The following is a 14530-nucleotide window of genomic DNA, read 5'->3' as shown; positions in this document are numbered from 1 at the left end:
TCCATTAAATTCTTCACTTTTTCTTCCTCCAGATGAATTTTGTTATTTTTTCTAGCTCTCTAAAGTAATTATTTGGCAATTTGGTATGGCACCGAATAAGTAAATTAATTTAGGCAGTATTGTCATTTTTATTATATTGGCTCAGCCTACCCAAAAGCAATTAATATTTCTCCAATTATTTAGATCTGTCTTAATTTGTTTAAAGGGTGTTATATTCATATAGCTCCTGTGCATTTCTTGGCAGATAGATACCCAAGTATTTCATATTGTCTGCAATTAAATGGAATCTCTCTTTCTCTCTTCCTACTGGGTTTTGTTGGTGCTATATAGAAATGCTGATGATTTGTGAGTGGGGTTTTCATAACCTGAAACTTTAATAACGTTGCTAATTAAGTGAATTAGTTTTTAGTTGATTCTCTAGAGTTCCTAACACTTTTAAATGATATCTATGGATATTCAAGAGATATGAGCCTAACAACTCACAAAGGAAAAACCAAGTAGATGAATACTGCACATTTCCCAGATTAAGACACGCAGTTAGACGACCCATTGAGTTTGTCCATCATTACACATCTTGAATAGATACTGCAGATTTATAATGAGCTGGCCCCAGAGTTGACAGGGAAGAAGGGAATGAGTTATATTTAATTTGGGAAGTTGCACAGCATTTTTAACATCCCCAAGACCACAGGCCAAAATAAAATCTTTTAAATACCAATATTCTCCATTCCATACTGTCTGGACCCAAATCATGGCATGTTCCCCATAGTACTAAAAATTTCTGGTGACTTGAACAGCAATAGATAGATACATAATGAATGTAAGTTGGTTTGGCATGTTAGCAATTATGTTATGTATACAAGAAATGATTGAAAAGTCATGATAAAAGAGGTGTGTGATTAGAAAATGACTGAGAGGGAAAATAGCATGGCTCAAGTATTATATCAACAATTAAAGAATATTAAAAGACTTAAAGAAATATCTCCAGAGCATTGGGTATATTGCCTATTTAGTACCCACAAAAAGACAAGGTCAAAAACTACACATCATGAGGGTGAGGATGAGAAGATAAGATGCCATTCAAGAGCGCATTTTCATCAGGGATATCAGAATTCCATTAAAGTATCATAGTATTTGGGGGGTACTATCGTGATAGAAGGAACTCATGTGCTAAGACATGGACAGACTTATTGGGGCACACGCTTGGTCAAGAAGTGACTGGCGAATCTTTCTTTGAAATGATGGGGGCTGCCACTTTTTCTTCCTCCGGTCTCCTATTTGGTAGCTTCATCAGGTTTCTCTATATCCGTGTGTATGTATCAATATCCTACTCTGAAATTAGCTTCTGTATCTCATTTTCTCTTTGCATATCTATCTACAAGTGCTTGTGAACATAGTTATATTTTGCTGTTTTTCAGTTGGTTCAGTCATGTCCGACTCTTTGTGATCTCATTTGTGATTTTCTTGGCAAAGATACTGGAGTGTTTTGCATTTCCTTCTCCGGCTCATCTGACAGATGAGAAAATTGAGGCAAACGGGATTAAATGACTTGACTGGGGTAACACAACTAGTGTCTGAGGGCAGATTTGAATTCAGGAATATGAATCTTTCTGACTCCAGGCCCAGCATTCTATCCACTGCTAACTGCCCCATCTATCTATCTATCTATCTAGATATATCTATACTATATCTATATATGTATCTCTATATAGCTATATATATCATATACATAGTTATATAGCCTTTCTCTAACTAGCTTCCATATTTTATAGTGCATGTGTGTATCTATATACAGGTTCACAGGGTAGGCTCTATAACTGATAGAGATATTTATGTATCCTTTCTTTACTGTCAACATGAAATAATTTATTCCCCTTGTGGTGAGTGTGCCCCATTACTGCATTTCCTTGAACCTTGAAAGACCCTTTGTACTGAACTAATACTTTTGTTGTCCATATATGTCTGATTCTTCACGATCCTATTTGGGGTTTTCTTGGCAAAGATACTGGAGTGATTTGCCATTTCTTTCTCCTCCCTGGCCTGGCCTGCTCCTCCAAGCTGGGTGGTCGCCTGACCAGGAACTTTTGATTCCCTCATCTGCAGGTTACTCTGGTCCTGCCATTGAGCTGCTCTCTCCCTTGTCTGAAGTCTGTTCCACTCCTGTTTGCCATTTTCTTCTCCAGCTCATTTTACAGATGAGGAAACTGAGGCAAACAGGGTGACATGACTTGCCCAGGGCCACACAGCTACTTGGTGTCTGAGGCCAGATTTGAACTCAGGAAGATGAGTCTTCTTGACTCCAGACCTGGTACTCTATCCACTCTGCCACCTAGCTGCCCATGGACTAATACAGTTCTCAGTTTATGCTTGTTATTCAATTAGATTGAATATAATGGGGAAGTGAGTAATGATGGAGTGTACCCTAGGCTGGGGTGGGGATGTGTTTCGGAGTATCCATCACCTGTTCTAATAACCTAACCCTGAGGTACTGTTGCCACCTCCCACCCCCATACCCTACTCCCTGGACCATTTCTCATCAATTATTTAAAGAATATCATTGGATATTAGGGCTTGTGCTTGGCTCTGCAAATGAGCAGAACCTTCTGAGGTCCTTCAGCCTCAGTATTATGTGGAAGGAGTAAATGCACTGGACAGTAAGAAGAGGCAGAGGCTCGCAATTCTCAAGAGGTTTTTTATTGATGCATTAGAAGGTAGTCTGGTAGCACAGGATGGCAAAGTTCAAAGTGAGGACAGAATGAAGGGAATCAAATAGAAGGGGCTATTGCCTGCCATGTTTGGCCCACGTGCCCCTGCTTCTTCTGACAAAGGGTGGGGGGAGGGCAGGGAAGGGCTTGGGGACACAAAGCAACTTGAAGAAAGGGTCTGCTCAAGACCCAACTGGAAAGCAGCTGGATTATAGACCGATCCATAGGCTGATCTGACCAAGAAAAGTAGGGCTGTCCAATGCCTCCCCAGTTGTGCTGTTCTCATTCCTGGGCATTGGGAATCAAAGAGCTCATGTTCATTGCTTGCTACCTTTGAAGTAGGAGTAGAGGCCCCGGGCAGTGAGGCCTCTCTTTCCTCCCTGAGCCTGGCCTGCTCCTCCAACCTGGGTGGCCTCCTGACCATGAACTTTCGACTCCCTTGTCTGCAGGTTACCCTGGTCCTGCCGTTGAACTACTGTCTCCCTTGTCTGGTGTCTGTTCCACTCCTGTCCTCCAGTAGTGGATTCTTGGCTCTGGCAGTCATCACTCTCCTCCAAGCCTCCTGTCACACTGCAACTTATCTGACTGCCACTACAGCCCTGTCTCCCAGACAAAGAACTCTCCATGTGGGTGTGACCTTGGCCCCCCAGCACTGTTTCTCTTTGTTGACTCCTTTCTTGGCCCCATCCCTGACTACCTCCTGTCTGAGTCTGGGCCCATTCCCCTGTTTGAGTTTGAGTCTGTCCCCCTAACACTGTTTCTCTTGTTATCTGGCCTCTGTCCTGTTCTTGGATCTCTGTGCCTTTATCCTGGCCATAGCCAGTTTCCCATCCTTGGGTGACAGTACTCCCTGTCTGACAGTTTGTTGTCTGAGTGATCCCTGACTGAGATTGACCTCCAGTCACTGTCACACTTGTCTGATGGCTCCTGCCTTGTTCCCTGATCTGAGTGGTACCAGTGTGAATCTGAGACTGACCTCCTGTCACGATCTCTCCTGTTCGATGGCTCCTGTCTTGTTCCCTGATCTGAGTGGTACCAGTGTGAATCTGAGACTGACCTCCAGTCACTGTCACACCTGTCTGATGATTCCTGTCTTGTTCCCTGCTCTGAGTGGTACCAGTGTGAATCTGAGACTGACCTCCCGTCACGATCTGTCCTGTCTGATGGGTCCTGCCTTGTTCCCTGATCTGAGTGGTGCCAGTGTGAATCTGAGACTGACCTCCAGTCACTGTCACACCTGTCTGATGGGTCCTGCCTTGTTCCCTTATCTGAGTGGTACCAGTGTGAATCTGAGACTGACCTCCTGTCACGATCTCTCCTGTCTGATGGGTCCTGTCTTGTTCCCTGATCTGAGTGGTACCAGTGTGAATCTGAGACTGACCTCCAGTCACTGTCACACCTGTCTGATGACTCCTGTCTTGTTCCCTGCTCTGAGTGGTACCAGTATGAATCTGAGACTGACCTCCTGTCACGATCTGTCCTGTCTGATGGGTCCTGCCTTGTTCCCTGCTCTGAGTGGTACCAGTGTGAATCTGAGACTGACCTCCCGTCACGATCTGTCCTGTCTGATGGGTCCTGTCTTGTTCCCTGTTCTGAGTGGTACCAGTGTGAATCTGAGACTGACCTCCCGTCACGATCTGTCCTGTCTGATGGGTCCTGTCTTGTTCCCTGATCTGAGTAGTACCAGTGTGAATCTGAGACTGACCTCCTGTCACGATCTCTCCTGTCTGATGGGTCCTGTCTTGTTCCCTGATCTGAGTGGTACCAGTGTGAATCTGAGACTGACCTCCAGTCACAGTCTCCCCTGTCTGATGGGTCCTGTCTTGTTCCCTGCTCTGAGTGGTACCAGTGTGAATCTGAGACTGACCTCCTGTCACGATCTGTCCTGTCCGATGTGTCCTGCCTTGTTCCCTGATCTGAGTGGTGCCAGTGTGAATCTGAGACTGACCTCCCATCATGATCTGCCCTGTCTGATGGCTCCTGTCTTGTTCCCTGATCTGAGTGGTACCAGTGTGAATCTGAGACTGACCTCCAGTCACAGTCTCTCCTGTCTGATGGGTCTTGTCTTGTTCCCTGATCTGAGTGGTACCAGTGTGAATCTGAGACTGACCTCCTGTCACGATCTCTCCTGTCCGATGGGTCCTGTCTTGTTCCCTGATCTGAGTGGTACCAGTGTGAATCTGAGACTGACCTCCTGTCACGATCTCTCCTGTCCGATGGCTCCTGTCTTGTTCCCTGATCTGAGTGATACCAGTGTGAATCTGAGACTGACCTCCTGTCACGATCTCTCCTGTCCGATGGCTCCTGTCTTGTTCCCTGATCTGAGTGGTGCCAGTGTGAATCTGAGACTGACCTCCAGTCACGGTCTCTCCTGTCTGATGGCTCCTGTCTTGTTCCCTGATCTGAGTGGTGCCAGTGTGAATCTGAGACTGACCTCCAGTCACTGTCACATCTGTCTGATGGCTCCTGTCTTGTTCCCTGATCTGAGTGGTACCTGTCTGAGTCTGCCTCTGCCCATCAGTTTTGTCTCTACTCTGTTGGACCACTTTCTCCTGTCCCTGGGTTTCAGTCTGCCTATCCTGACCACAGACTTGAGTAGAAGTGATGTCTTGCCCCCGAGTCTGAGTCCCTGTGGTCAGGTTGTTCTTGTTTTTTCCTGAGAATGTCTGCTCTTCTCCTCCGTGCCTATTATGGTTTTGTTCTTTCTCGACTCCTCCTGTTCCCGTGTGACTGCTATGATCACCCCTCATCTGCTGGGTGCTCCTAGTATGCTGACTTCCTGGCTCTTGAGTTCCACAAGCTCCTTCAAGACTCTCATTTAGGGTCTTATAGCAAGCCTGTGCCACTTTAAACACTAACACAAGGAACTCCTTAAAATCCACAGTCCCTTTGGAATCTTCATCCAGTAGGCGGAAGACTTGGTCCACCGTGGCAGGGTCATGAGGTTTCTGTAAGGAAGATCAATCTGTATTAAGCCTCCTTGTCTCTCCTAGTGAGGACATGACTTGGAGTCCACCCCACCCCTCATTGTTATTGGCAAGGCATAGATTTTAGAGCTAGCAGAGAACATCTAGACCAGGGGTTCCTTGCCTGGGGTTGGTGAAGTTGTCTTTTTGCTTCTTAACATATTGATAACTATTTCAATATAATTGGCTTCTTCTGACTTTTTGATATTTTATTTTGTGCATTTTAAAACATGATTCTGAGAAGAGGGTCATAGGCTTCACCAGACTGTACCAAAAGGGTCCCTGACACACAAAAACATTGAGAACCCCTGTACTCGGCCAACACCCTCATCTTACAAATGAGGAAATAGGCCTCAAGAGTGACTCATCTCACATAAGACAGGTAGAAATAACAGAGCTGAAATTTGAACCAAAGTCCTCTGACTTTGGGCACGTAGTTGGTGCAACAGACAGAGCACTGGGCTTAGGGTCAGGAAGATTCATCTCCATGAGTCAAAGTTCAGCCTCAGACATTTAGAAGCTGTAAGAACCTGATCAGGTCACTTAACCACCCTGTTTGCCAAAGTTCTTCATTAGTAAAATGAGCTGGAGAACATGGCAAACTACTCCAGTATCTTTGCCAAGAAAACTCCAAAGAGTCTAGAGTTAGATGTGACTGAAAATGACTCACCGACTTCTGACTTTAAGTCCAGCCCCGGTGCTATCTTTTTTTTGACCCCTAAACCTTGATAGCAAGGAGTCTGTTGGTACGACTGATTGACTATGATTACTTTGGTCTTTTTTACATAACACTTCTTTTTGGCTTAACCAAAAGCACCTTCTCTAAAGTCAGCCCTATAAATGGAAACACCCAGTTAAAAAGAAAGTGAAGGCATGGTCACTTGAGAGGAGTGCTTGTCCTTCATGGACCACAGATATCTTTCCCAGTACAAGGTGGGTGCCAAATAGAATAGGCAGAAGTAAAATGCTGACCATGAGTCAAGATCATTGCTGTACTTAAAACTTCAGACAATCTCAGCACAAGTCATTTCTTTTATGGGATTAATTCTAGGCCAAAGGGAAAAGGAAAAATAAGTGGAGAAATCATGCTAGAAACTTTGATATCGCTTTGATAGTAAAGGATTTGCCTCAGCATCCTTCAACCTGCTGCAGTTCTAGTGGGAAATGGCTGACCTGATAGCCTTCAAATTCTGGTTTCCCACTAACCAGGTATCAGAACAATTCTCTGTGATTTCAATGGCTGAAAACTTCCTCCACCATCATTCCCTCACCACTTGCTAGCCAGGTGCTGGGTACAATCTCATCAGGAACCTTTCTGACCTTAGCTAAGGAAAACTTGAAAAATAGTCACAAAATGCCATAGCTGTCCCATACTTGGAGCTTCTTTAGCTTAGGAGTGGGGGATAGGGATTGGAGGACACGTCTTGCAAAGACTTGTGCCTCCAATAGAACATACTTGGAGAACCACAGAGTTACCTCCATGTCACAATCAATCAGTCAATAAACATTTATTAGATGCCTACTCTATGCCAGGTTCTGTGCTAAGCCTCAAAATCCAATCATTAAATAGATATTTTGAGACACCTTTTATATAGACGGCATTGTGCTAAGTACTTTATGGCCAGCCCCCTAAGTGCAGCCCACTAGGCCTTGCATGATTTGATTTGAAAATGGAAGGTATTTTACTACTCACAAAAATGTACAATTTTTGAAGGAATCTAATGTTTTAAAAACAATGAAAAAATAGATTTTTTTCTCCTCATATCCATAATGTGCCATGGGTCTGCTGTAATTCATATTCCTTTTACTTGGCACCAAAATTGGGAGGAAGATGAAATTGGGATGGTGGAAACCAAAGTAGATGGACCCCAGAGTCCATCTCCTCCTCCCCTTCCTCTTCTTCATCCTTTTGCCTCTTCTGCCTGTGAGGCTACAATTAACTCAGCTGCCCCCTCCACAAATCCCTGGAGACAAGTGTATCCCAAAGTAAACACTTTCCCCTTATCCAACAGTGCTCCTTTCCCAGCTGGCTCCTCATGTCTTACCACAATGACATCCGTGAGCTCCTGCTCCAGGAGCTTTTTGAGCTCCCCGCGGGTCAGTGTGGTACAATCACCCTCAGTCCTGGCATAGCGGCTGAAGGCCTGGATGATTCCATCAATGTTTCCCAGCAACTGAGGCATCTTCAAATTCAGGCTAAGGAAAAACCACATCCCACAGCGCCCAATTAAATGATTGGATGGCAACCTCAGGCCGGACTTTTGCTCCTGATTCTTCTCTGTTGTATCAATCAACCAACAAGTATTTAATTTCACTCTATGGGTCCTGACCTACTATGTTAGGTAATGGAGATACAACTGCAAAGAATGAAACAAGCCCTATTCTAAGTGCAGTAGGCAGGTAGTCATCCTAACTTGGAGATGTGAAATCATGATGGGTAGAAGTTGGGAATGAACAGATTCCAGAACAATGTAAGAAGAAACTTCTAAATGATTAGAGATGTCTGGCTCAGTGGAAAGAGCACTAAGCCAGAGTCAGGAAGACTCATCTTCATGAATTCAACTCTGGCCTCAGACATGTACCACCTGTGTGACCCTGGGCAAGTCACATGACCTCTGTTTGCCTTAATCTACTGGAGAAAGAAATGACAAACCACTTCAGTGTCTTTGTCAAGAAAGTCTCATAGATAATATGGTCCATAGGATCATGAAGAGTTGAACACAACTGAACAAATAGAATGGGCTGCTTTGGTAGTCGGTAGGTTCTATATTAAAAGATGTCTTCAAGTGGAAGCTGGATGGCCATTTGTTGGTGATGGTTACTAGATGAAATAACTCTGAGGTCCCTTCCAAATCTGATTCAATGAATACTTCTTTTATATATAGTGATAATATTAAGCTTCTTAAATCCAAAGGGGAAAAAAAGCTCAGGATATGGCGCATCCAGGGGAATGCCTCAAAGAAGGGGTTCCCTAAGAGGGATCTTACTGGCTTTCTCCTAATAATACAGTGCCTAGGAATCTCTATACTCATGCATTAGATAGCAGCAATATCCCAGAAGCAGCAAAAGCCACCCCCAATTCATTCACAAACAAGCATATGATCAAAGACCTTTAAACACCTTCATTGAAATTTTGCAGAAGAGTGATTTTGGTTCACAGAACTCAGAGATCTCATGCTGACATCTCTCTAGTGTCCTGATAACCTACAAGGAAAGGGACGTAGGTTGGGAAGGTGAAGATTATATCAATAGCCAGGAATCTGGAAATCAAGGTGTTGCTAGATGAGGAGAGAGATTGTGGTATGTACAGCTAGGAGAGAGGCCAAAAACACTTTATGGAATTGAACTTGTATTCTATTAAGACAGAAAGAAATAGGATTGGGATAATGACTAGGTACAGCTACTATCCTAGAGCAATTGAAAGACATAAGGTTGGAGTCTTGGGGCTTAAAGGGTAAGGTCTTAAGAAAAAGCTAAAGTGAATGAAAGAGAAAAAAAAAAGCAATGAAATTTAGATGGTAGAGAAAGTGGATCAGTGAGACAGAAAGATGAAAAATGGAATCAGGATCACAGATTGAAGCTACAAGGGAAGTTGGAAGTTCTCTCTCTCTCTCTCTCTCTCTCTCTCTCTCTCTCTCTCTCTTTCTCTCTCTCTCTCTCTGTCTCTCTCTGTCTCTCTCTCTCTCTATCTCTCTCTCTCTCTCTGTCTCTCTCTCTCTCCTCCCTTTCCTCCCCCCAGAAAGACAAAGGAGAGAGAGAAGAGATAAAGACAGAGACAAAGAGAAAAAGAAGGAAGGACAGATAGAGAAACGGAGAGGGAAAGGAAGATAGAGAAGGAGAGATATGGGAGAGGGAGGGAAATAAAGGGAGAGAGAGATAAAAAAGAGACAGAGAGAAAGAGGAAACGGGGTGTTAAGGAAGGGAAAAGAGAAAGGGAGAAAAAGAAATATGTTAGAAAGCTCCTTTAGGAAACCTGCCTGCTAAGTGATATAGAAAGTCTTCGGTCTCGCCCAACCCCAAAGCTTTTCTTGGACATTTTCCCTTTAGTGGAAACAGTGAACAAATCAGGCCGTCTGTTCTGGTGGGGACAAGCATTCACCTTCCTAGCTTAAGTCTCTTTACAACCTTAACATAAGCTTGTAAATATTGGCTGATTAGAAAATTGTCATAAGAAAAACCTGCATCTTTAGAGGATTCCTTATGTGCTAAAAGCTCAACACCCTTGGAATAAATTCCCAAACTCATTTCCCAAAATCTTTTTGAGCCCCATTCTTCCTGGGAGGGCTGCAGTCCCTCTGCCACTATCCCATAGTGTGAGGGGATGGTAGCTCCCAGTAAACTGAACTCAATCCATAGATTCTTTATGTGTAGAATGGTGTGGCAAGAAGGCTTGGTCTTGATGAGCTCTAAGGTACCATCCAGTTCTAAAAGTCCATGGATCTATGAACTTCTGGCAGATTCTAAAGATTTCAGGGGACAAATAAGAGATTAAGATCAGCCAGTTCTGACAATGTGGCTCAAATAGTCTCCAGATAAGTTATCCTCCTCCCTAACCAGTGTTACTGTCTGGACTCAAAGCCTCAGGAAAGGCAGAGCAAGCCAGATTGCTTCAGAAGCATCATTCTTATATACTCCCCCATCCCACCTCACCCTTAGCCTAACCAAAGGCAAAACACACACACAGCCTGACAGCCAGCATTGGCCTACGGGTCCATTTCTGCAAATGACAGCCCTGGTTTTACAAGCACAATGCTCTTGTACATTTGTAGTGAGAGTAGATTCCTCAAGAGAAGACTTACCTAACACACAGGCAGGATGAGGCAATTGTCTGGAAAGCAGTGTGTAGAGTCCTGGTTGAAATGAGATGAGGAACTTTTATAGGGGTTTTAATTGTGCCCGTGTCTTAGGCAGGAGACACCCGCCCTATGGGATGGCCTGATTCATCCCAGGCCAAGCCCAGCCCCACCTTCCACCCTGGATCATCCCAGTCATTAATGGCCCGCTGATGGGAGACTCCATTAGCAAGTCTGGCCTGCCAGGTTTAGTGTTCTCTGCCAGTTCCCCCTCTTCCCTGTAGAGATGAGGAACCTGCTTTTGCAAAAGCTGAGCTGGACTCAGCAGACCTCAGAATACGCTGAGGTCAGACTGGGGTTAAGATTCCTCAGAATGTGATGTGATGAGGAAGGAATGAGAAAGATGCTCCTAAACATCCCTAAAATTACATATCCAAATGAGGGTCACCTTCTAGGTGGTTACTAGACATTTACTTTAAAGCAACGATGTCATTTCTCAAAACAGTTTAAGGATCCTTCCTTTGGTTTTGCCATTGCCGGAAGCTGTTTTGTTTGTTTTTCTTACATCAAGCTGCAACCTGTTTTTCAGCAACTTTTGACCACTGCTTCTAGTTCAATCCTCTGAGGCCAAGCAGAATGTCTGTTATTCCCTTTTCCATGTCACAGTCCTTCAAGTGATTGAAGAGAGCTTGCACACAACAACCCCCGACTCAGCCCTTCTCCTCTCTATGCTAAACATCATCAGCTCCCTCAACAAATCCTTACATGGCATGAATTTCAGGCCCTTCATCCTTTTGTTGTCTTCCTCTGGACCCTCTTTGGCATATCAACATCCTAAAGTAAAGTGCAGTCCATTAAAAATCAGTAGTATTCTGGTAAATGTTTAACCACCGGCTCTCTGAAAAAGTCTAGACAATTAACCAAACCAATTAACCATCAAGTCCTAATCTGTAGCATTTGTTGGTTTCTGAGGGGCAGATGCTCATATTGAAAATTTAACAACTGGCTCTCACAGAGCCAGTATGAGTTGACCCTAGTACATACCTAAGACTCTAAAGAAAACACACTGCTGTCTTGATACACTTCCCCAACTCATGCTCATGGAGCTGAGCTTTTGAACCCGAGTATAAGACTTTTATGTTTTTGTCAACTAAATTGGATCTCATTAGATTTGGATGAATGTTCTAGCCATCCTGAATCCCCACTCAGTCATGTTAACCATCCCTCCAACTTTGATTTCCCATTTTATTTATAGATTTTTAAAGTTGGAAAGGAGTTACAGGTAAATTAATCTCTCTCATTTTACATAAGAGAAAACTGAGCCCTAATCATATGCCCAAGATCATACAGCTGGACAGTAACACAGCTGGGGCTAGAACAGATTTCCTGACTCCTGGTCCCATAGCCTTTCCTCTACCTCTTGATGACCCTTTTTCTAGATTTGACTCTGAATGACTTCATCTCAACAAGTATGTACCTACTATATGCCAGGTGCTCTACTAGTCTCTGGGGATACAAAGACAGCATGAAACCATCCGTACTTACACTAAGCTGTTTACAAAAATCACCTCCATGCTCAAAGGACAAAGGATTGCCTCCATACTCAAAAGAGAACACTGTAGATGCCAGAGACAATTCCCCATAAGGGCAATGAACAAGGTAATAGCAATATCTTTGGGGTAAGTGTATAGTCTCCCAAGGTGACATTTTCTGTATCGTAAGTCACAATAACCAATACATAAGAGAATTTAGCACCGTTAACTGCACCTTGGGTAAATAGAGGCCTAGGGGTATAGAAAGGTCATGGAGAGACTGAGAAAATAAAACAGAAATCCTAAGGCCTGTTCTGAGGTCGTGAAAGCAAGTACTTTGGAGGGAATTCTTACATAGGTCATGTTGGTTCAACTGTCCCAGTATCTAGGAATCTAGGATTTAATCCTTGTGGTGAATTTAGACACCTTGCAGAAACACATTCATCCTTGCTCCCCAAATCCTTCCAAACTTATGAATTCCTGTAAATAAACAGAGAATCCATGATTTTATCCAATTCATGAAGAACTCTCAATATGGGAACTCTCTGCTTCAATGCAGATTGCAACTTGTCTATAACTTGATAAATCTGTGGACCCCTTACCTGGGGTCACACAGCTACTTAAGGGGAAGCAAAGAAATTCGATTTTTTTCTCTGACTTTGTGCCCAGAACTCTAGTCTCTGTGCCAGGCTGGTGCCACTAACAGGGTCACTTCCTGACCTATATGCAATTATGTTTTTAAAAAAAGTATTTACCAGATACTTGCTATGAGTCAGTTACCTTAAACCCAGTTCACTCTGAAGCCCATAGTTTGGTCCACAATAGGTCCCTGCCCAAGCTCCACTTATTGGCTTGTATTTTGGGCCCTCCTGGCTTAGAGTGAATGCCAATGGTGTAACTGTTTCTCTTTGGAACAGCAACCCTAAGGGTCTTCCTCTCCCAGACTGATTATTTGTTTCTTTTTTTCTAATTAAAGGGGCCATCCCTTGACTTGCTTCTTAAAGAGGCCTATTCACTGAATGGGTGTTACCTCACCTAAGTGAGTACATGAAAAAGCCTGAGCTTACAAGGGCCAGGGTCTCCCGTTGCATCCTGGGTCATCTCCAGTCATCCTGATGAATATCATGTCACTGGATCCAGATGGCTCTGGAGGAGAAAGTCAGGCTGGTAACCTTGCACAGCCCTCCCTCGCTCAAATCAAAATCGAGTCATGTCGTCATCTCTCTAATGTCATGGTCCTCTTCGAAAATGAAGGACAAACACAACAACAAAAAAAGTTGAGTTGTGATTTTGCTGGTGTAGGGAATTCTCAATTTGTAATGTGCTCTGTAACTCACAGGACTTCTGGAGTAGAGACTATCCATCCAGTGCAGGCATGGAATATTAATAATAATAGCTAGCATTTACATAGCACTTTAAGGCTTGCAAAGTGCTTTACATATGCTATCTCATGTGATCCTTTCAACAGCCCTGCATGGGGAGGGGTGCTATTATCATGTCCATTTTATAGATGAGACAACTAAGGCAGGCACAGGTTGTGCTTGGAGTCATATAGCTAAGAAGAGTCTGAGACCAAATTTGAATTCAGGTCTTCCTGAATCCAGACCCAGTGTTCTATCCACTATGGCATCTAGCTGCCGTAAGGTGATTTGAGGTGAGGGGTGGCAGTAGTACCTTAGTATCTGGGTGGGAGGGAATAAGGAACAACTTCATGTAGAAGATGGTACTTTATCTGAACCTTAAAAGAAACGAGGAGTCTTAAGAATCACAAGTACAGATTTAAAAGAAACAATAACACTTAAATAGATACATAGACACACGTATACATACATTTATCTCACAAGGGTCTTGGGAGAATGAAATAAGAAAAGTTACATAACTTGTTCATATCTATATCTATCTGTCTGTAGCTATACACATACATGCATATAAAACTGCTGTATAGATGCATATGTATGTACATATTGTGTATATATATATATATCCATATATAAATAAGCACCTAATATATGCCAGGCTCTTGTGCTAAGCCCTGGGAATACAAAGAAAGGCAAGGACAATGTCTCCACCCTCAAGGGCAATCTAATGGGGGGGGGCAGGGTTGTGACAGTATAGAAATAAATTCCTATGTACATGACAGATACAGCATAGAAGGAAGGTAACAGTGACTGGGGGAGCTGGGGGAAAAGCGAAGGATCTCAACAGGCAGAGAAAAGGAGACAGAGCACGATGGACAGCCAATGAGAAGGGATAGAGAAGGAAGATTAAAGCACTCTCTTTATGCTACCAATTCAGTTTGATTCCACAAATATTTACCAAGTACCTACTGTGAGGGGAGCTCTGTGTAAGGTACTGGAGGAGATGTGAAATTCAGAGAAGCCACTTATCCCTACCTTCAGGAGCTTACCCATGGGTAGAGAAATATAGCGTGCTCACAATGAACTATGATACAAAATAACAACTGATAAATTCATAAGAGAGGCACAATGTATACAAACAATGAATGATGACAATCTGTCCTTTCTGGGACCTCA

At 43.5% G+C, this 14530-nt stretch overlaps 1 protein-coding gene across 1 annotated transcript; it reads right to left on the bottom strand.

The window, feature by feature from the left end:
* Positions 1 to 3022: 3022 nt before the first annotated feature.
* On the bottom strand, positions 3023 to 7854 carry CRNN (cornulin). Its single transcript, XM_036768167.1, has 2 exons — positions 7717 to 7854; positions 3023 to 5653 (listed from the first exon to the last, which is right to left on the bottom strand). The coding sequence occupies exons 1-2, from the start codon at positions 7852 to 7854 to the stop codon at positions 3023 to 3025; spliced, it is 2769 nt and encodes a 922-aa protein (XP_036624062.1).
* Positions 7855 to 14530: the final 6676 nt, after the last annotated feature.

The sequence above is a fragment of the Trichosurus vulpecula genome, chromosome 7, assembly GCF_011100635.1.
Source record: "Trichosurus vulpecula isolate mTriVul1 chromosome 7, mTriVul1.pri, whole genome shotgun sequence".
NCBI classification, from domain to species: domain Eukaryota; kingdom Metazoa; phylum Chordata; class Mammalia; order Diprotodontia; family Phalangeridae; genus Trichosurus; species Trichosurus vulpecula.
The sequence above is the reverse complement of the archived record's forward strand: the minus strand, read 5'-3'. Positions and strand labels throughout refer to the sequence as shown.